This window comes from Bactrocera oleae, chromosome 5 (assembly GCF_042242935.1).
Source record: "Bactrocera oleae isolate idBacOlea1 chromosome 5, idBacOlea1, whole genome shotgun sequence".
Taxonomy (NCBI): Eukaryota; Metazoa; Arthropoda; class Insecta; order Diptera; family Tephritidae; genus Bactrocera; species Bactrocera oleae.
Window position 1 is genome coordinate 44,351,310 of NC_091539.1, and position 24,708 is coordinate 44,376,017.

General features: G+C 33.8%; 1 protein-coding gene across 1 annotated transcript in view; it reads left to right on the forward strand.

Moving 5' to 3' along the window:
* Positions 1-24,708, forward strand: part of CARPB (Carbonic anhydrase-related protein B) — a 103,552-nt gene that overhangs the window by 62,100 nt on the left and 16,744 nt on the right. Inside the window, exons 4-5 of the mRNA XM_070110355.1 lie at positions 3,783-3,919; positions 4,011-4,223. Coding sequence (XP_069966456.1) covers positions 3,783-3,919; positions 4,011-4,223 — 350 coding nt within the window. The remainder of the gene's footprint in view (positions 1-3,782; positions 3,920-4,010; positions 4,224-24,708) is intronic.

Genomic DNA, 24,708 nt, shown 5'->3' on the forward strand with positions numbered 1-24,708 from the left:
ATGTTGTTATTGTTGATGCAGCTCTTGTTTATTTTTCATATTTCTCAATTTACTGACCACCATCGCTTCATTTTGTAACGGAAATGAACTGGTTGGCCTTTGGATATTCAATGTGTGGTTTTCGCTGATTCTCAGTTAGAAGGCGTTGGAGCATCTAGCTTGACTTGAATATGAATGTGTACCTTTATGTTTCAACATTTGTTTATGTATTTCGTTGGCAACAGGCGAGAAACTGTAGTTTGGCAGCATCCCTACCAATTGCGTTATCTCAGCAACGATGATACTCACATGTACATACATATAGATCGGTAAATTTCGAACACATATTTTGACACATGCAAATATTAAAGAGTTGCACAGTATATTTGTATTACTTACGTTTCTAAGTCTTGTGTTGAACTCATAAATTTTACCGCGTCCCCAACTGATACATCCCTGGAACATGTTGCGTTTACTTACATATGCATATCCCTAGTTATAGCAACACCTACAACCGTTATCCCCTTACATCCACATTTACGGGCTGAACACAAAAGTCCAGGTTAGGGTTCTACAAGTATGCAGATACTAGTGTAATCCATACTCCCACAATCGGAAGGGTGTACAGCAACAAAACGAACGTTAGGTTATTTCGGCGATTGTAGTTTATTTGTCATAACTGCAGGCACTTCAGTCGCAATAAGCGCTGCGAAAGGGGTGTACACGAAATATTCTCGCTTTTGCTCTTCACTCATTTCTGGTCTTCTGATTGGAGGTGGCAACAAATTTGGTTCATAAATCTTCTGGCTTGTATTTGGTAATGTGCAAAATAAAGCAATAATTGTGCTTTGGATTTGGTGGAAATGTATGCGAAATTCTGCATGTGTGTGTGGTTATGGAGGTAAGCTGATAAAACTGTCAGACCCCGGTATGTGTGAGCGTAGGTACTGGTGCCCACGGCTCAATCCTAGTTAACAGTTGCAGTTGTAGTTGAACTGCGATAAATTTGTGAGAATTTGTGCGCGATTAGTTGGTGCTAGTTTGTGTATCTACACTTGTGCATCCCTATGTAATATATGAGGGTGAATAGAAATTAAATATGCAATAATTTAGCATTTTAGTATATTAAATATTTAATATTTAGTTGTAACATATATACGGCGGTGGCCCAATAACAATTCACCACCTTATGGTGCTAATTAAAAAAAAAATGGAAAAAGAGCAACATCGATCGGTGACTCGACCCTTGTGTTTAGAAGAGAAATCTCGTATTGAAATCAAAGAGCACTTGAACGATTTTTATGGTGACAAACATCATCGTTATCATGTTGACAGAGTGGGCGTCATCCAGCGAACCTGTTCTGAAAAAGGCGCAGACTGTCATATCGGTCTAGCGGAAAGATGAGATTCACCATGATCAGACTTCGACTACCTGGAGAAAGGCACAACTTTCACAGAGCTATACTATGCTGAATTATTGTAACGATTTAACATCGAATTGCAGAAAAAATCTCCCCATAACACAACGGCTGAAATATTCGCCATAGCCGCAGCGACCACAATTATCGCTTATCGCCGCCACGGAGGAGAAGTTGGAGTCTCGCAGGGGCAATTGTATTTCGCTAAGGCGAGACTATGTTGAGAAAGAAATCGTGGTTTTTTCAAAATTTTCGTTTTTAGTATGCTACGCTAACTTTTTATCTGACCATCTCTCTATAATGTCCAATTTAGCAAATATTTGAACAAAATTCACCTTCCACGGTTCACTTTACGGAAATGTTTTCCACTAACGTGTCTATTATTTCAGTCAAAAAATTATTTTTTCTCGAGTTTTGCAATAACAGTTTAATCTAAGATATTTCTATCACAAACCCTCTAGTTTAGCTGAAATTACCAATTTTTTGTGAACTCAAGAAAATTGGAATTTCAAAAGGTGTCGTCACGTATACACAAACCAAAATTGTATGCAAAAGATTTTTCTTAATATGTAGGTCCTGCTTCACAAATCAACGTTTTCCTAAATTTTTCTTTCCATTGTACTCTCATAATACATTTTTATACAATATTTCCAAAAATTATTTATGTATTGTATTTAAAAATATATTTCATGAATTCATTCTAATATTAACTTTAGTTTCATCATCTGGTCCCTTTACACCAACCAATTCTTTCTTTCCAAGATTTTTTAGTTTAGTGAAACTTTTTAACTTTTATTTATTTACTTATTTCTATTTCTATTTTTATTTTATTTTTTTGCTTTCAGTTTGCACAAGCAAACCGGTTGCTTCTTTTCGAATGGGTAGTTTCCGTTCACTTCAACTTTATTTGTTTCTTGTTATTCTTCATTGTTACCTTTATTTACATGCACAACTTAGTTTTATATTTGCCTGAAACATTCAAAAGTTGTAGTTACTTACACAATCATTTCTTTACTATAAAATCATTATTTACCCTTTTCAGTGAACCATTTTATTTTCAATTTAAAAAGCTTCATAATAAAATACTGCTTTTGAAAACTTTATATATTTGTAATAAGAGCGTTACTGGTATTAATAAAATATTAAAGTCTTCTACATCTGCATGAAGTACAGGGCGTATGAGTAATTATAACATAATATAGTGGATATTCATGGCGTATGAGTAGCTATATTCTAATAGATTGGATGTGCATAAGGGTGGAACAAAAAAAAATTATCCTGAGGGTAAAATCTGTGGATTATAAAACAAAAAAATTTAACATCTACAGGCGGCCCACTCAGTGTTAAAGTAAATTTCGAGTTAAAATTTTTTTTGGACAAGAAAAATTAATTTTGGTTTAAACTCTTTACATTTATATAAAATTTACCGAATGTGACGGTTTTGGACTCAAAATTTATTTTAACGATTGAGGAAAGCATGTTGTCGTTAAAGACTTTTTTTTAGAAGGAAAGAGAGAAGAAAGAAGACTCTCCACAGCTTCTAGAACACTTATCAAAAAATTTTTACGAAAGAAAAATTTTAACTCGTAAATTTACCGACTCTAGATGTTAAAATTTTTTGTTTTTGTCCAAAAATGTTCTTTTTTTATAATCTACAAATTTTACCCTCAGGCTAAGCAAAAAAAAAAAGATTTTTGTTCGCTCCACCCTAATGTACATACATAGCGTATGAGCAATTATAACTTAATATGCATAGTGGATGCCATGTACAATACATGTATGAGTAGCAAGAAATCTTAAAATGCTGATAATTTTTAATTTGAACTGACAGTTTATGTCTTTAATCTGATCATTTACATAAATCCACAAAATTAGAATATTTTCGATTTTCGTATATGCCAATACTTCTGAAGTATATACTTCATATAATATATATGCCAATATTCTGTCCGTTAGCTGACAGTGAGGAAGACATTAGTTTCAAAGAGCGGTAAAGTTCTCAATGCCAATATAATAAAGCAAAAATATTAACTAAAATAAGTTTTTAATTTTTTTTTTAATTTTATTAAATACTACATTTTTGGAACACCGAGCTGGAATAATAATTTATCCCAAACTATTTATAACAAAGAGCTGCAAGACCACGTTTTACCAAAAAACCAAAAAAAAAAAAAAACGACAACAGAATCAGAATCAAATAAAGTATTTTCATATTACAAGTTTATACAGAATAAAATACTCGTATTCCACTAAAACTGTAATAAAATCTAAAAACTTCTTATAAGTCACAATCATTAAACATCAAAATAACGTTTATGAAAAAATTAATTTTTTTCGCTAATTATCTCTTTATGCCTTACTCTATTTCTCTCCACTTAATTTCAGGTCCTGCCTTTTGGGGTCTTATCAACCCAGAGTGGTCACTTTGTAATAAAGGGCGTCGACAATCTCCTGTGAACCTTGAACCACAGCGCTTACTATTCGATCCCAATCTAAGACCTTTGCATATCGATAAACATAGAGTAAGTATGAGAAAATTATTTTCGGAAAATAAGTTAAAGAAGATACTGATATCTTTGTGTTTTTTTTTTGGGTTTAATTTTTGTTTACTAGATAAGCGGTCTAATCAGCAATACTGGTCACAGTGTCATTTTCACCGCTGGCAACGAGACGGTTGCGAACTATGATGGCATGCAAACGCCAGTTAACATATCTGGCGGACCGTTATCGTATAGATATCGATTTCACGAAATTCATATACATTATGGATTGCATGATCAGTTCGGCTCAGAGCATAGCGTGGACGGCTATACATTCCCAGCAGAGGTACTGTTATATTATTATTATGTATTTATGTTTAATAACACGATGGACGGATTTGTGTAGAGGTTTTGTAAAATATTAGATGGAGGTACATTTTTTTGTTAATTATGACTGGGGTGGTGTTCACTAAAAATAATACTTATAACAGTTTGATCATCTAAACACTCGTATGTATAATAAAGTTTTTCATTTCGAAATATATTTCAAAATTATTTAAAGAAATTAAAAACTTAACTCCATAAAACGTTTCCAAAAAGTATATGCTCGACACCAACTCTCGCACTCAGTATAAATATTTAAACTTGTTTTAATTGGAATCTAGCTAATCAGCAACACTTCATCACATCAAATATTGACCAAACGAAGAGCGATCCGACGCCATGATAACCTTAAATTGCACTAATATATCAGACAACCATTAGGGTCATCTAAATTAAATTTCAAATAAGTCCAAACTTGATTTTTTTATGACACATTAAACCATATCATTTACACGCTGAAATTCCACACGAGACATTTTCTAGACATTTTTTAACACGTTTACGGTTTCATCGTAACACTCTGCACGGTATGACTACGGATTTTCAGAAAAGTGTCTATCTCTCTCTCAAACCCAAAATAGTTCGCGATCTCCAGCTGATAACTATGTTCTACACGGCATATTAATTCAATGTAGCATATCACCTGACTCTGACACTAAACTTAAATTTCTATGTAGCAGATTTATTAAAAATCTTTAAAAGCTAATAAATTAAGTTAGATCTAGATCTAGTGACTATAGAACATCTTCTATGCGAATCAAGGCTTTGTATAGGAAAAGAATCGCAACTATCGGTCGAGTGTTTCTTGACTGTATCTCAGAGATTTTGGTTTCTCAATGGGCCTCCTTAACGCCTAATGCGTCGTTAGACACTCACTCTACTTATCTAGCACACTAACTGATTTAGGTATACACGATAGTAGCTAACTTTGTAGACTGATTCTGTAATCGTTTCTACTTCCATGTGCTCCCAAAAAAGTGTCTTAAAAATTAACAAAAATAAAAAGTTAAGTTGAAATATATGTCACTCAATCTAAAACAAAAATATGTGACAAGAAGCTGTAACAAATAAGACATCAAACGCACCCCCACTCTTTAAGTACACACATGTCTAAAAACTTGAATACTCTATTAGACGCATGCAGCGATATGAAAAAATGTAAACATTACAAAGGTTGTGTCATTTCGCCAAATTCAATTGTTCATTTTATAAACGACATTTGTTTGCTAAGTGACATACAAATACTGGCAAATATACGTAAGGACATGCGTCACATATTTACACAGTTCATACATTTTCCTATGCTTTCTAAATATATGTAAAAGAACAAACTCTTAGACATGAGGTGAGAATGTGCAGAGGGGGACTTTCTTCAAATCCAAATATCTAAATACTTATATGCATAGATGTCTGCACGAATTCAATGCCAATTCAAACTTGAATTGCTCCTTTGTCGACACTTGCCAGGACGAAAATCATTTTTTGACATTTGCCGCACAAGTGCACTTATCCACGCGTTTGAGCATATGTGCATGTGTAAGTGCGCGTGTGTGCCAGCTTAGTAATGTAAATACGTTCGCACATATCCGCTGTCATGTCGCATGCTTATTTCTGTTTTTATAAATCTCTTTTTCTCTGAGTAACAAAATATTTTTACACTCTCGTGCTTCCAGCGGGAGGTGAAGGCGGTGACAACGACAGCTGTTGGCGATAGCTATATACTGCAAATACCGATTGTCGTTGAGTTTTTCGTAACTCCAGCAATTTTTTGTTATATAAATACTACTAAATAGGCATGCTTACTTTCCGGCTGATATGTCTTAACTCTTCTGCTTCGTTTGCTTTCTGCCGCCTTGATTTCTCCACACTCTTTATTTATTTTTTCGCATATTTACTTAGATAAACGAGCGGATGCTTACTCATATTCTAGTTATTGTTGTGAAATTGTTTGAAATATTTGATCAGCTTTAAAGGGACTCAAATGCAGATTTGGTGGCAGTTTAAACCTTGTTGTTGTCACTTTCATTTTACTCATTTTTTTGGTGATGTTGTCATAATGGACTATTTCACAATAACTTTCAACAGCTGTAGCATATTTTTAGGTTAAGCCATGCAATAACATACTAGCTTTCGTTGTGGTATATAAAATTGAGGCAGTAATTCTTGTTGCCTTATAAGTACTTAGACTTAAGACTGAGCTGATATTTAACCAGTCTTTTTATTTTGTTTTTTATATTCTTAATGAAACTTGAAATCATTCGCAAATTATCAGATGAAAAAGTTTTCACGAATAGCGGTAATAGACCATTAATTTTCAATTCAATAAATTATTATCAAAAACATGAAAGGTGAACTCTTCAATAAAGGAAACTAATTGTAAAGTGTTAATCATAGCCTTCATAAATAGAATATCCTCATCGTTGATATATTTTAAATACTGTTGCCAGCATTGCTAGTAGTAAGCATACACATATAAAATTATATAAACTTTAAGTAAGGATAACAAATCTTCTTACGTAATTATCATTTAATTTTATAAATTTCTTGAGAAAAATTACCAAACAGAAAACCGTTTTTTTTTTTTATTTCTAAAGTCAATAGATGGAGATGAATATCCTGAGCACTTTAATTTGGTGTAAGCAATGAAAAAATATTTATTTGTAACGCTAATAAGTGACAGTACTATTAGCTCCATCCTCAGAAAGTAGAGAGTAATAATACTCTTTGCATGTAAACTATATACTGTCGCAGTTTTAACTATTCCTTCTGAAAAATTCTACACATCTGAAAAACAGCTAAAGCCTATGAATTATAACCACATTTATGAATAAACATAAGAAAAGTCACAGAAGTAGGTATAATAATCATCAGGGAATCAAGTAGAGTTAAGGGTATGGCCATTGTAGCGCGTATGAAAGTATGTGCAGATTCATTAACTTTTTTTCATGATCTAATTTTTCATTCGTTGAACTAATGAAACACTTATCAAGTTTGGACTTCAAGCTGATGAAAAGTTATTATTTTTTTGGTAAAATTGTTGACTATACTACATGTACAGATCGTGCTTTCTGTCTTTCATCGTTTTATTTAGAAGCCCGCCGCGACGAGACAATTATAAAGCGTCGTTAATCTACATGAGAATACACGTAGCAGTACGTAGGAAAAATTGAATATTGATTCCTTCAAAAATGATTGGCATTTGAACAGAAAGATTAAATTTTTACCCAATAATTTCTTAATAAAAAAAAATTTTGAAGTAGGCTTCCTATATACGCTTAAAGTCATAAGAAAAATTTTCCTCGCTACAAATTAACTTGAAACTTATTTTTATGACTATAAAGCATAGTTTAAACAAAAAATCAAAAAACGATTTTTTGAAAATTTTACAGCGGCCATACCCTGAAACACCGCATATATGTATTTATATCTGGTAGCAAACTATTTTATAGAAAATGTTGCATATGATTTTTATATTATCGTAACAGAGTATAAAAATTTTGTTCAACAGTAAAGTGTATCACCTGTTAATGAAAAAAATTATAAAGTAACGTAACTAAGCTCAAAATTAAGATACCAAATGGTCTACAGAGGAGCGCAGTAGAAGAGAATATTTGCGATTTGAACTTTTTAAGAAGTGAGCGTGGCTCGGACCTCAAGTAGGTGTACATATCGAACCAAGCCCATATAACGTTCATGTTGAAAACTACTAAAAGTAGCTCATTAAACAAATATGGCAGAAGCATTAGATTTTGCGAGCATTCTTACGCTTAAAGGCTTTAAAAGAATCGGTGCAAAAATTGGACAATGGGCGCGGTACTGCTTAGCTTAATATGAATCCTCTATTTCAGGAACTAATTTTCTAATTCCATCGGATTCTTGCACTATGCAGTGTATAAATCAAGCACCAATGAAGATTTTGGAATAAAACCTGCCACAAATAAAGCTGCCGAATATATGGTTCATAGTGCCTATGGTCGACTTTTTAACAAAAGTATCGGTCAATATGTGAGTGTATATTATTTAAATTCAAAAATAAACATTTTCTGATAATAACGCGTTCTTGTGTCAAAAAAGGGCAACATTTGGTCAACCCATACCCTACCCCCATACACTTCATACACAGCTTTTCGATCTTCTAGTCTGGCCAAATAGTGAGGTATCTCAATGAACCTAAGGTAGCGTCTTTCACTGGTAATAGTATAGCGGGATTCAAAATATGAATAAAAGCGGGTCAATACTTTTCAAAGGCTTTTGTAACTAGCAGAAGAATTTTAAATTGTCTCTTGGCTCTAAATCGTGTAGGTATATCAGCTTCTATATAATATTTATGGCGTTTCCTTGTATGCCGAAAATGTTGGTCAGTGTGTGAGTTATCTGTATAAAATCGTCTTAAACCTTGGTCAATGTGTACATTTAAAGAAATTAAGTAGACATGTTTTTTTAAATATAATATGGCTAAGCGTTGAATGAAATTGGTGCAGATCTTGGCATTTAATATAAAATCGCGAGTATATTATGTATATTATGTAAATATATATGCATTTTTGAATAATTACTCTTTAACGGAATAACAAATCATTGGATTAACAATTTGCAATATCAACATACTTAATCGCAAGGTAGCATGTTAGCAATATTTTGTGGGTTGTACGAGTGGATAGATCTGCCGATTCCATAATCTTAAAGACGGCTTCTTGTGCGGCAAAAACATATAAGAGATGCTAATATTTCATAAAATAACTAAGAAAGTTCAAGAAAAAGTCCCGAAAAATAAATCGAAAGTAGGGTAAGAGTAAAGAGGAAAATGCTAAACATATACTCTGACCCAATTTGTAATCGATATAGCATAATTAAATCCTTCTGAGAGACACACTCATACCATACATTAAAATTTCGCATTGATTATAAGGCAGTCAAACACAAAGATTTATATAGGCTTCTAAGTATGCAAATGCAGCCACTAATTTAGCCGCAAAAGGTATCATTGCACGCACATAGTAACCAGATGGATTTAGGGTCTCATTTAGACTTACAACGAAAATACCACCTGCATGTTTGCCGGTGATTAAATTTACACGCAACAAACAAGCTAAGCGCACAACCAAACACGCACACACACATACACACAACTGGGATCATAACAAGCACTAACATAGCTAACATACCGACTGACTAAAAGCAAAGCGGCCGCCAGCCAAACCTGAAACCAAATCGACCACTAAAGCAACACCCACAGCTAGGGGAAGCGCAAAGGCAAAGGAAACCCCAACACAATTGGTAAAGCGTTAAGCAAAAGCAACCGCCGCTAAGGCAACAAAGCAAAGCCAACTAAAAAGCGTAACAAATTGATTCGAGGCTCAAAGCCAATTCAAAAGTAAACACAGAGGCTGGAGCTAAAGCCAAGCCGCACATTCGCATTCTCGTGCTTTCCTTCGTCCGCAGCCAATGTTTAATAATCTTATAAGGATTTCATGGGGATTAATTAAAATTGCCAATTAAGAATTCATTAATGCGTACTAAATTACATGCAACAGACACATATAATACCGCCAAAAAACAATATTTGAGCAAAATTTTCTATGTTTTTTGTTATCGTTAATTGATATATATATCCATATACAATATATATATATATATATTATAGCGCAATAAATTCACCAATTGGAAAACTGAAAATGTTTCAGATAAAATACGTGTTATTAGTGTATAAGCTGGCATGTGTCAAATGAAATGCTAATCTACCACCAGACGGCGACTTTCAACCCAAACAGTATATACATATATAGATTGTATATACTATATATATATTGCGCTTCTCTCATTACATAAAATAGTGGCGGTAACTATGATTTTAATTAATGACGCACCTGTGGAATTACGCACGTCTGTACCTCATTTATTTATATATTAATTTATGTATTTATATCTAATAATTAAGCCGATTCGCACGTGCTTTTGGCAAACAATCGACGCATACAGACAGCATAGTTAGAGATTTAATAGTGTCAGATACCATAGTTACAGATATACGAGTAATTATGCATAACAGCAGTAGAGTAGAAAGAGTTTTTCGCAGTACAATAACACAATCTGCTTATTGTTCTCCAAGTATCTCTATTCAATTACAATAGTAATGCTCTATTAGATGAGGAATGAAAATGATTCGAATTGAGATATATGGTAAATCAAAATATTTGCCGTATTTATACCCGTCCGTTTATTCATTACCCAAGGGCTATAATACTTACTACAAACTACCATTTACAAAATAACGACACTTTACTTATGGGAGTGATGAGGGCCAAGATTTATTTCAACGAGACAAGTGGGCATCAAAAGCCATCGTCTAAGGTTCATGTCTTCCACTGTGCTCTAAAAAAGTACCTTATAAATTCAGTATTCGTTACTGATACGAGATTACTGAGACGTCTCTCCGATCAACGGAAATTAGCATATATGTCATATTGGTGCAGTATACAGTTTTTTATAGCTATTTTCTCCTAGTTTTAGTTGCTCCCATTTTTTGGCCCGAAAGACAAAGTTAAGATTATACACTTGAAATATACCTTATCTTCATATTAAATTCCCTGAACTTTGGTTGCGAGGTTATTATTTTCCTTATTAGCTACGATTTTTTAGTTAATCTTAGATTATTTTGTACCTATGCAGTATTGATTTTCGTTAATATAGTAAAATTAATGATGTTTATACTACAAATAAAGCTATATTAAGTGTTTTTAATAGTCCAGAAATGTTTTTATACGCTGAATAGGGTATATTTATTATGCCACCATGATTGTCTCGGAAATCCTATAAAGAATATACATATATGAATGACCAGCGTTACGAGCTGAGTCGATTTAGACTCTCATCAAGGCTCTGCTCATTTGTATGAACCACCGATACCGGACAACTAAAGGATACAGCTCCCAAACAAACGGAACAATAAAACTCAAGACCTTGTATGTAAAACTTTTTATTAGACAAGGTATCTTCAAAAAATTTGGCATGTATATTTGTCAAGGACATCACTACAATCTTCGAATATATTGTTCAGATCGGCATATAGCATATAGCTTCTGTTCAAACTGACCGGTCAAATTCAAGATACAGGTTTTTTTATATCATTTTAACATATGTTATAAAAAATGCACATATGAAGGGTATAGTTTCAGTGCAACCGAAGTGAACGTATTTGCTTGTTTAATGTACTGTTTTAGCGATTTACACATTGATTTCTTGTGCATTGATTTTTTGTATATTTTTCGATTATAGCATATATTTTTTATGTGTATGTATTATGGTTTGAATATACAAATAGTAGCAATCAAGTCACTGTTTTTTTAATCAAAATTAGGCCTTTTTGCTGCGTTTCTGTTACTTTTTCAAGTCTCTCTAGCTGTATAGCGATAATATGCAAGGATGTTTACTGTGAGCTCATCAATAGTCAGGGAATTCTCGGCCGACTTTGCAATAACCAACCAAACTAAATCTGGAGAAATCAAATCTAGGTGGCCAATGCACATCATAAATCCAGTTACAACTTAATCGTATTCCAAGTGACCTGACAATCAATCATGAAGACATATTGGAATTATATTTTAACAAGTAAGGAAGGGCTAAGTTCGGATGTAACCGAACATTTTATACTCTCGCAAAGTCAAATGGTATACTCGTTTGAGATTTCTTGGTGGATTGACTGATATTTTCGGTAGAAGGTCAACTATAGGCACTGGGGTCCACATATTTAGTACTTAGGGGTTTGAACAGTTTTGGTTCGATTTAGACAATTTTTGGCCGCAAGGTGGCATACTTTAATTGCATTATTCACGCAAAGTTTTACCCCGATATAATCATTGTTACCTGATTTGCATAGTGGAAAGTGAAAGAATCAGATGGAATTGAAAATGGTGTTACATGGGAAGTAAGCGTGGTTGTAGTCCGATTTCGCCCATTTTCGCACTATGACATAGAAACATGAAAAGAACGTTATGCACCGAATTTGGTTGAAATCGGTTGAGCAGACCTCAAGATATGGGCTTTCACCTAAAAGTGGGCTGTGCCACGCCCACTGACTAATTTTGAACGCGGTTCCTATAAAGCCAATTTATACCATTTTAGAGATAAAATTTAATGTCTCTGGCGTATTTAGTGCTTGATTTATCGCGCTTTTAGTAGTTTTTAACAGTACCGTTATATGGGGAGTGGGCGGAGTTGCCACCCGATTTCAACTATTTTCACACCGTCAATAGAAGTGCTAAAAACATTTGCTTCTAGTGAATTTTGTTATTATAGCATTAGCGGTTTAGGAGATATGTACATTAAACCTATTAGAGGCGGGACCACGCCCACTTTTTAAAAAAAGTTTTAACTGCAGATGCCCCTCCCTAATGTGATCTTGTGTACTAAATAACAGTCTTGTATCTTATTGCGGAGCTTAGTTATGGCAAGTTATTTGTTTTTGATTAATGGCGTTTTGTGGGCGTGGCAGTGGTCCGATTACGCCCATCTGCAATACCAACCGTCTCACGGTACCAAGAAACATGTCTACCAAGTTTCATAAAGATATCTCAATTTTTACTCAATTTAGAGCTTGCACGGGCGGACGGACGGACGGACAGACAGTCACCCGGATTTCAACTCGTCTCTTCATCCTGATCATTTATATATATATAACCCTATATATAACTCGATTAGTTTTAGGTGATACAAACAACCGTTAGGTGAACAAAACTATTATACTCTGTAGCAACAGTTTGCGAGAGTATAAAAAGATAGTTATATAGTGAAATACTCTTTGGAAGATATGTCTAACAGACTTAGTAAATGTCAAATTTGTTTAATGTTTGCATACCGATGTTAAGGATAAAGAACCTTTTTAAATAAAACCCGATAAGGAAAATATTGGTCAAGCTCCGATAAAATTAAATTCCTAAAAAATTAATCAAATGTTGAAAAACTTCGTATACACATAAATATTTAAGTAATTAATATTTAAATGCTGCCTTAACCAATTAACTTAACCTACTTAGGCAAATTCTGGTATTCCTCTGCCATCATGTCATGCCTTTTTACTTATTTCCAGTGCCTTAATGGTATCCTATACAAATTGTTATATACAAGAAGAGAGGCAGGGGGAAAGCCCAGATATTTTTTGCATAAAATTTCTTAAACTATTTCTGTAAAAATCTTACCAACATAATTTCTTTTGAGTGGTTCCTTCCTATTATTTTCAACGAAAATGCAACCATAGTGGACCATAATTGTGTTATAAATAATTTTATTAAAATTCTGCTTATATTTATAGAAAGTTGTATACAAACTAATACAGAATTAAAGAAAGTTTTTTTTGTTGCTTATGCTTTTCATTTACATCTTTCTTCCGTTATTCATCTCTATTATTCTGTTTGCTGCTTTGCTTTTTGTTTCACATTCTGAACTGATTACTCAAAATATTACTATGTCCCACTTCCTGTCAACGCAACGCTTAGCTTTCGCCTGTACTAATACACACTTTTTTCATGTGTGTATCCGTACATGCCTACTAGGAGTTCTTTGTCAGTCTTTCTAAAAGCCATCTCGATTGTCTGTTGCAACTTGCGTGTCAAAGTCGTTAGTCTACTCGTATTGTGGTTTGCAAAATGACAAATCCTTCAACCGCCAACGGCTTTGTGTTGTTTCGCTGTTACCGCTTTAACTGCGATCCACCAACATCAACACCAACAACAACACTGACAATAACAACAGAGATATTGGTGCAATTGTCACAGTTTGCAACTTGCTGTGCTATCAGATTGCATTTCATTCAACAATACTGCCAACGACACTGTCATTGCAAGCAAATTCATTGCGGCATTCTTCCTTCAAACCATTCGCAACACACACACACGTAGTTATGGCCACACATGAACTAGCTAAGACAAAGGCAGCAACAAAATATATGTACATACATACGTATATGCAAATACAATTCATTTGCATTGCGGTTTTGTGGCAACATTGTTGTGTGCCACTGACATACATACGAGCAGACACATACATACAGGGTGATTCTATGAAGTGTCAAGTTTTCGAAAAACGGATCGTGTGAGCAATGACCAAGAAAGACTAGTGTGTTGGTGTGCTTTCGCCTTATGATACGTTTGGGTACGTGCAAAATGATAGTGGGGTAATTGTGCCTGAACAATTTGCTAACAATTTGCCAAGTGTCGGAGAATGAAGCAAAAAGAACAGTAGTTATATACAAAGTTGTGCTATGGCATCCACCAAAATTGTAATACCCAGAGATACATATATACCTACATTAAAACCTCCAATGCTTTCACTCGATATTTCTCTTATTGCGTTGGGGATAATATTAACATATTAGTTAGTATTAGGAAAGAACAAAAATTATTTAGTTGTTCAAACATTTGTTTACGTACTAAATTCTCTCTATTGAAAATTTTGGTATGCATTTGTTCCGGATGGTAGATTCATGCCGCCATAGAAAATGAATATTGCCGAAACAAAACCTGCAATAAATATTTACAGATACTGTACTCACATACTATCAGTTGTTATCTTCAAATACCAGACAGGCAACAAAGTTCGTACGTGAGGTTCTGTAGTTAGGCCTAACCACGAAAATATCTTGATACGTAAACTAAAGTTGACAAAGTTAGCTGACATTCTAAAGAACAAATCAGTGATGAATATTTTGGTATATTCTATATAAAGCAGCCACTGTGAGAGCTTACATGAAAATGAGATAAAAATATATATAGTATTTTCCAAAAGGGGTCCAGCAATTTTTTTTAATTATGACGTCTCAAAAGAATAATCGCTGGAAAGAAATCGCTGAGGCTGAGAATAATTTTGAAGTAAAATTCTAAGGATGTTGGGTTGAAACCAACCGACGAAATCAATGTCAAATCCCTGTCCCTGTTTGTGGCATGACTAATATGCACATACAATTTACCAATCTTTCGGAAAGTACTTAGAGTTTTTAGAGTCCTTTTAATTTTTTCGAGCAACATAATGAACACCATGTAAAGGAAGAATGAAGGTCTCGCAAAAGTCTATATTTGGTGTAAACGAAAGTGAAAGTATTAGGAACAAGTCCTAGGAATATTCAGATCTTCATGTATACTACTACTTATGTACTGTTTTAGTTTTTATACCCATATGGCGTTTAAAAAATTGTTTTTGCATTTCATTGTGATTACGGTATAGGCCCAGAAATAATTTCAATGTTGGTCATTGGATGCATATTAATCAATCTGCAGTAAGTGACATTCGAAACAGCATAAGCGCACATAAGATCTTAAGTGTTCGCAATGCAGTGTACTTTACTACAAAGCAGTTATAATTCAAAATACAAACATATTTACGTAGGCATATGAGGTATAGGATTAACTATGTACTTATTTAAGTGCACTAGTTAAGTCAAACTTGCAGTGCAACGCTGGGGATATACACAGACCTTGGTAATTTTCAAACGCACACATTTGTAGATATTCTCTTCTATGACATAGATTAACTTAATTTGTGGCAACTTCACTTGCAACACGAGGAGAAATAGCCTGTCATTAATTGACATGTCACTTGTGACGGAAGCCGCTGCCATAAACATTGCACTAAATAACAGCATCAGCAAATACAGCTGTAGCAAAAATATGAGCAGTATGAATGGGTATAAACATAATATTTGTTTACATTTTCTATAACAAAAATATCAATATAGTATTTCTATTAAAACAAGAAAATTTAACTTCGACTGCAAAGAAGCTATCTGTCCACACTGGTTCAAGTTCTTCTTAAAAGAATTTTATTTTGATTGATCAGTTTTTATGGCAGCTAAACAATTTTTTCGCAGATTTTACCGTTGTCTTGCTTAATAATTCATGCCAAATTTTGTGAAGATATCTCATCAAATGAAAAAGTTTTTGATATAGGGACTTGAGTTTTATCGATCAGTGTGTAAGTCTACAATTTTTTTTATTAACGTACCCATTGAACCAAAAGTGAGCTTCATCGCTGAACAAAACTTTCTCGTGAAAATCGACATCGGTGACTTTCTCATTTTATGCCCATCCACTGAACGTGCGACGCGCTTGATGGTCGTTCGGCTTCAATTATTGCACGAGTTAAATTTTATAAGTCTGCAAACCAAGATCCTTCGGCATAATCTTCTATAAAGTGGATAGGCACAACTTACATTGTTCCGACTCTGCTGGGCGATTAAGTCAACCGAATATTAACAAATTTGTTCCGAAATAAATCTCTTCATAATGAATTGGCAAACCAAATTCAGTATAAATCAAGTAGCAGTCAACTCCGAAAAAATTATTGTCTCATTAAACACCACATGTCTCAGAAAAATACCCGTTATAATGACATATAATGGATCGTATTATAAACGTCGGTTAATTTATTTCTGTTCCCAAGCATATCATGCTCTTTTTCTAATCACAATTGTTTAATTATTTCCAAAACTGAAGTAAAAATCTATATTTGTAAGTCGCGCATTCATATATTTACACTATACCATATATATGTATATGTCAGCATATTTTATTTATTGATTTCTATATACACTTGCTCGTTATTGTACTCAACTTGCTTGCAAATAATACTTGCATTTGTCAAGCAACATTATACACACTTTTATTTACACATATCTACACATATGTTTACATACAATTCTACCATATAATCGCACACTCACTGGGTACTCTCAACCTTTTGTGTGAACGAGTGAAGCAAATGAGGCAATAAAATCAATGGTCAATCCTGTCAGAGATCATTAAACACAAACACGAAGTTACACGCAGCATTAGTATGAGTAATCGGCACAAAAAAGACGTCAAAAGACAAAGCGATGCGAACTAATAGGCGTGTGTGTACACAACGAGCAAAAATCAAATGGAAGGGAATAGAGTTCGCATAAAGCTGCACCGAATTGTAATAGCATGCTGCAAACAATAACATGACTACCTTTATTCACTCACATGTGTGTATGTAAATGTGTAGGTACGCATGTGGACTTTGCATGTGTGTGTGCCCACCCAAAGTGTTGAAGTGTTGCCTAAGGATTATAGTCAGGGTGGTGGCGTCGATGGGTTTTGAGTAATAACAGATATGGGGGCCGGCCAATCGGTTATAGCAAATGGCTAACATTTGCTCAACATTATGTCATTATGTGTTATGTGTTGAATGTGAAATGCATGCGAAATTAACTGGAAAATTAGCGTTTACATATCATGTATATTCTGGCTTATAATATGTATATGTATATATAGCTATGTATGCGTGTGTGCATTCCAGTGTTTGCATTGAATTCGTGTTCAAATTGTTAAAACTGTGTCATTGGGGGCGTTGTAGTGCACGAAACTAATGGCAGCAAATATCAATATATTAAGTAGACGTGAGTGTTCTTAGTTCAACAATACGATTGTGTTATCACATTGCGATAACAACAACGATTGACATATGAAATCACATTAATACTGCATGTATGCATAGATGTGTACAAATAGCGTATTCAAATACATTTTGATATTGATGATAAATAGCTAGACATGATAATCATGCACTTTCTCGGAAATGTTATATCCAAATCAAATCTTCTCGCTACAAAATTAAGTTTTGACTAACTTCAAAGAGCACAACAAAGATTGGATTGACGGCTTTGGTTGTGTATGCGGCACAATACTTAAAAAATTGAAGAACTCAATACAATTATCACACATAAACTCGTAAATATGTATAAGGAAGATTTCAATTAAATGAATGACTGCATATTATCAAGATTTAAATGTTTATGCAATCAATTCGATCACATTTAGCATTATTAATCAGTATAGACTACGCTTGACGACCCCTAAAAATAGGTGTTCGCCTCATTTCGCAAAACTATAGATATTTTTGAAACACTTTGTCCTATTGAATAATGGAGATTAGTACAAGCTAAAGCGCGTAAGTTCTTTGATTGTATGGAATTACAAATCTCTATTATATAACTGTTTATTGTATATATTTATATACGAACGCAAAGGAATACTCATACACAGAGTATATACACACATATGCACCTTAAGGTGTTATTCATTTCCTAAGTTGCTTTTATACGCTGAACAGGGTATATTAAATTTGACATGAACACCTATATATAAGGAAAAGTTGGAGATAAATTATATATGAATGACAGCATGCCGAGCTGATTCGATTTAGCCATGTGCGTCTGTCTGTTTAAGTCACTAAGTTTTTGCGATATCGATTTGAAATTTTGCACACATTCTTTTCTCGTCATATAGCTGTGATACAAACTGAACGATCGTAAGCAAGTGCTTTCATGGAAAACTTTTTCAATTAACGAGGTATCTTGTTTATAATTGCCTAAGAAATTGGTGCAAACTCCGAAGAAATTGTTCACATCGGATCACTATAGTATATAGCTGCCACACAAACTGGCCGACCAAAATCTAGTTCTTGTAATCTTTTGTATTTGTAAAAGGAATTATAGCTTCGGTGCAACCGAAGTTAACTCTTGCTGCCCTAAAAAAATTATTCATCTAAACAAGCTTTTCCCATGTATTTAACATAAGATTTGTTGTTCTTTTGCAATACATTTTCTAAAATTCATAGGAAATAAACCTACAACTTTGAAAAGAAGATATTGCAATGGTTGAAAATAAAGAGGTTGTTTACATTGGATAATGTTTTTTAGGGCAAGAACTGAAATTTCAGGGGTCGTCTGCAAAATACAATCAAATTGGTAAATAACGGACACCCTAATGTACATGTAAATACAAGCTTAGTCAGTTTCATACAAAATATTGTAAAATGACTATATCTGAACGACACATACACCCATAAGTACATGTACATACATATATAAATATATATGTTAGCGTGTATATACATGCTGTTTGCGCACCAATTAGTTAAAATTGCTATAAATGCGCCACAAAGGAGACAGAGTGCCACTCACTTGGCATATATATAACTAGGTACTATACATATCTACAGGCGTAAAAGTTAAAACGGATATACTCCCATATATATATATATATGTGCAGTTTGAGCAGAAACAAAATCAAGAGAGCAATTTATTTCCCGCAAAATGATAGACTGCATAGTGCTAAATGCCTCTTAATATATGTACAATCCAATATATGTATGTACATATATCTAAGTACAAACATCCAACTAAGCCAACAAGCTTAGCTGCAATGGTCGGTTTCGTACATATACTTACATACATATTTATATTAAGATTTGTGTGCATATGTTTGGGTTGGGCAAGCTTGCATGTTGCCATTAGAGTCTAGCAAAATTGCTTACACTAGTCATTTGAGTACGCTTACAAGCCTCCCCATTGTGCTGTTGAGCTAATTTGCTTCATTTGTCGACTCGACCTACCTACAGCAGCAGTCACAAAGTGGTCGCTTTTACATATATACATACATATGAAGCCATACTATACATACATACAAGTATGTTTGATACAAAAGACGCAGCAGTTTACGATGCGTTTCATTTTTAAACTTCTTGCTGTTTCGGGAAACCCTATTGGTTATCCTGATATCTCTTTTAGTTAAAGTTCGATTTACTTTTTGTTTCGTAGATAGGCTAGAATTATTGGCAATATCTCAAACATGTTCTATTCTTCCATTAGAATCAATAATGTAATTTTTTCCTCAACTATAAAAAAAAGTAATACAGTTTTTTAAAACGCCGGCAACCCTTACCTTGATTTACAAAAAATATATATTTCAACTTATTTAACATAACTTCAAAAGATGGCAACCCTACTCAAAACTGTTACCATTCAAAATGTTTATAAAATCTGTTTAGTTTATTGTTGTACTACTTCATTTCTTTTACTAATTTAATTTAGAAAGCTGAGAGGGCTTCTCTCGAAAAAATTTTACCTGGAAGCCCTATCAAACATCTTTGGATTCCGTTATCCCTCTATGTTCACGTCTCTATTGCATTAAGTTTTTTATATAAAAATGGTGAAGGCAGCCGAACTGTATAACTTTTTCCCCTCCTTCTCTTTGATCTCCATACTACAGTTTCTTTTGATATATTTTAATAAATATATTTCCGGGCGGGAGTAATCTTCCAATTTAATGGTTCTAGATCAAGTTCTACACTGAACAACAAACAAATAAAATTACTGAAATCTAGTTAGATTCGCTCTTTATACTAGAATGTAACAAATGGTAGTACACCCGTACAATTTTTCGCAATTTTACTTCACTGTTAAAGAAGTTTTACTTCTAAAACTTTAAAATCGCTCGCTTCTTTAAGTTATTTCTAATTGTACCGAAAGACTCGCTATAAAAACGTTTTTTTCGAAATTTTCTCTCAAATGTGAGATCTCTTCTATAACTGTATTTTCTATAGTATTGCCATCTGTTGTAAGAGATCTAGGTATACATTGATTTGGTTGTGGTTTGGTGTTTGACACATATTAAATTTGGATACAGCATAATTAAGTTAGGTTGGAATAGAGCTGTGTCAAATGTGAATATGTTTTAGATACATATATTTTATTTTGAAATATTTATAACATATATATATCCTAAGTTCTGGTTTTTTTAACTTAGTTGGTTGTAGTAGTATAACCTGTATCTAGTATAGTAAATAGCTTTGCATATTTATCGACTTTTGTATGAAATATTAAATCCCTCGTGGAATATTTAAATAATTATTTAATCCCTACGGTTTCTAAAATTATTTTCATTTTGTGATTGAAATAAAGATTGAGCTATGCCTCAATGCACTGAATCCGAAATGCATACTTGCATATGTATATACCGAAGTAGATATGAAGCACGTATGATATTTACAAATTACCATTCCAGCAGTGATTGTATTTAGTAGTATTGGGTGTAATCTTTAGTAGTAAAACAATAACTGAACTCATGCAAGGCTACATATGTATGTATGTATGTCCCGACCGGTTATACGACTATAGACAATAGATTTACAAATAGATATTAGTCTATGTATGTAGCTAAGGATGTAAGAAAGTAAGCTTATGCACACACTACTGTAATTGCTTAATACACACACGCTCACACACATGCACGCACATTGCATTTGTACATAAGTGCTTGTTTTAAGTGCAATGCTTCTGTTCGGGTCAATGGAGCATAGCTGTTGCCACTGATGTTGTTTTTACTAAGCTTTAGTGCCCACTTTATGTAACTGGCTGACCAGCTTGCCATACTTGAACCATACTTCGTTTATTCCCCACTGCTGCTTTATGTGTTTTCTCCCTTGCCACTCGTGGAGCAGATTGTTAGACAGCCCTATATGCAGATATTGAAGCGCATGCAGTTGATTTGATTAGCTTGCTTGTGCTTTCAACGCAAATGGAAACTATTCAAGCTAGATAAATGTATGAACACAGCCATACAGAAGTAGACATTTGCCTACTATATTAAATATCTTGTTGGAGTCAATATTTGTAGGGGAACGCGTGTATGTTGGTGTGTAGTAGTATGCAGGGATAGTGCCAACTGGGCTTGTAATTGCACTTTGTGCTCTACAACAACATTACTATGCTTGATTTCATTTAATATATGTATGCAAACTTACTATCGCAACTTAATTCGATTGATTTGAGAGAGTCACGGTCAGGCTGCCTTTTCACAAGACTCTAGAGCAAGCATAGAGTCGCAGCTAATGAAAGGGAAAGAGCATATAAAGCTAACCAAATGCCTTAAAGTGTGAAATCAAATTGCACGACAATTAAAAGCATACTTCAAATGTATACATACATATACTTATATATATGTATGTAATTCTTCTTTGTTTCTGCATAATAAAGCTAAAATAAACATAATGCAAAGTATTAAGAATTATTCTGCTTCGCTTAATACAATTCTGGACACCAAATTAAGCTGAAATACTCAATATCAGATCTAAGCTTATATGAAAGATGCTTTAATTAGAATCCATGAAAGTATGACTTGATTAGTTACAATGAGACCACTTTGGGATCGAACTTTTTAACTTTAAAATAAATGCCCTTGATTTTTGTCTTCAAAGCCCTTCTCTTATTGACCAACATAAGTAACTGCTTAAAATCAGCTAAAAATTTGAAAACTATTATATCGGGTATATATGGGCTAGGACAAATATATTGGGAAAAATGTTTCCACGTAATTTGAGAACGATAACACGCACACTAACCAACGAAAGTCAATATCACAATTTTAGACACGTTCAGCATTAAATTATAATATATTGAATATTGTCGTTCACTTAATTTTGCTAAAATACTAAGATATTGACCAATGTATATGGCATAAGGGCAATCGGAAGTTTGAAATCCTAATATTGGGTGTAAGGGGGCTAGGAATATTGTCAACCCGATTTTATCTATTTTCGACATTAAAATATATGAATACCAGAAAAATACGCTCTATGAAATGGGGGCTAGGGGTAGTATTGACCCAATTTCATCCAATTTCTGTATTACGATATATTATTACTAAAAAAAGATCATCTATGAATTTCATTAAGAAAACTCGCAGTTTTACGGATATAACGGAATAAAGTCAATCGGAAGTTCGAAAAGCTTTTTATTTGGTATATGAAAGCTAAGGGAAGTATTCATTCAATATTATTCCTTTTTGGAACAAGGGCAAACTTATATATGAAAATAATTCCCATAGTAGTTTTAAATTTAACGGTTATATGAGGAGTGGACGGGCTTCATAGCAAATGCTACAAAAACTTCATCTCGGCAAGTTTTGTTGGAATTGGTTTAAAATATCAACGTTTTCATCCTTCCACGAAACAAGTGTATCAAATTTCAATAATATATCTAAGTTTTTACTAGACGGACGGACATGGTATGCATTTAACTTATTAGAGGAGCAGCTACGCCCACTTTTTTAAGATTTTCAAACCACAAGTGCCGCTCCTTAATAAGATTCGTTGTGCAACATTTGGTCTGTATCTCAATTTAAGGCTTAGTTATAGCACTTTATACATTTTCGATTAATGGCATTTTGTGGGCAGTGGTGGAGCGTCCAGGGAACATGTGACCATGAACCGAGATTCAATTAGATATCTGAAATTTTACACAAGTTAAAGCTTGCACAGACATATGGATGGACAAACGGACGGACAGACAGATATGCGGATTTCAACTCGTCTCGTCGTCCTGATTTTTTATATATACATAACCCTATATCTATCTCGATTAGTTTTAGGTGATACCAACAACTGTTAGGTGAACGAAACTATTATACTCTGTAGCAACATGTTGCAAGAGTATAACAAGGTATAACAAGATTGTAGGGCTTAGTAATATAATAGCAAAGAATAAGGACAAATAGTAATCAGATGCTGGAACATTTGAAAACTTTGAACTAAAACCATTTGGCCTTGATAAAAATATTCCAAAGTGTTTCATTATCCAATTTCAAGTTTCGTTAAGTTTGTTTAATTTCTCACTTTGAAGAGTGATGAAGATATCATGTTATAATGATTCAAAATATGAGGGCAAATTTCGTACAAATTGTATACACATACGGATGTTATATCTGTAATAATGCTTCTTTTACCAACGCTACTACACACTTTCAATTTTTCGACGTTATTATTGGTGCTCAACTCACGACAAAGTACTGCTGTTAATATTGCCTGTTGCAATTTTTCAAGGAGCTGCAGCAACTGCTGTAGTGTCCTGTCTCTACGTACGTATGCTGCTACAATTACATTGGATTTTTTTGCCTTTGCTGCAGTATACGTTTGTTGATTTCCACCTCCGTATGTTTATCTGCATCCCGTTTATGGTTGGGATTATTTTGTGGGAATTTATATGCGGCAGCTATAACTTCGTAAAAGGACGTTCGGATCGGCAATGTGTATGTGTGTTATAGCATGGCGCTACAAACCCATGAATAAATGGACAAGGTGCCATAAAACAATAACAAAACGAAAGGCGAAATCAACAAGAGTAACAAGTTGCAGAAACACTATAGCAACAATAAGGAGAGCAGAAGAGAAGCATGATTCCAGCGTTACTCAAATAAATGCGTATACGAGTGTGTGTGTGTGTGCATGAGTGGAAAGCGATTCCTTTTCGGTCTGCGCTTCTGTAAAAGCATATCACACTTAACACTTACAAGGGTATGTGAAGATAAAACTGTTTGTATACTTAACCGAAAACCAACTATTGCTGTGCAACGCATGAGTGTGCAGCTTGTTTGCCTCCATTCTCAGATGAGTTCAAGCAAATGTACCTGCAGGAAAAAGATGAAGTGCTGGGAAATAGTTTTGGTTTGGAACTGGTACCACTTCTATGTTTGCTGAATATAATGATGCTATGAACTACTCCACATAAGTTATGCTATGAATCACTTCTCATAAGATTCAGATTCATTTGCGACATACAAGAAAAAAAAGATGAGTTTACTATGTTATATGGTCAAAAT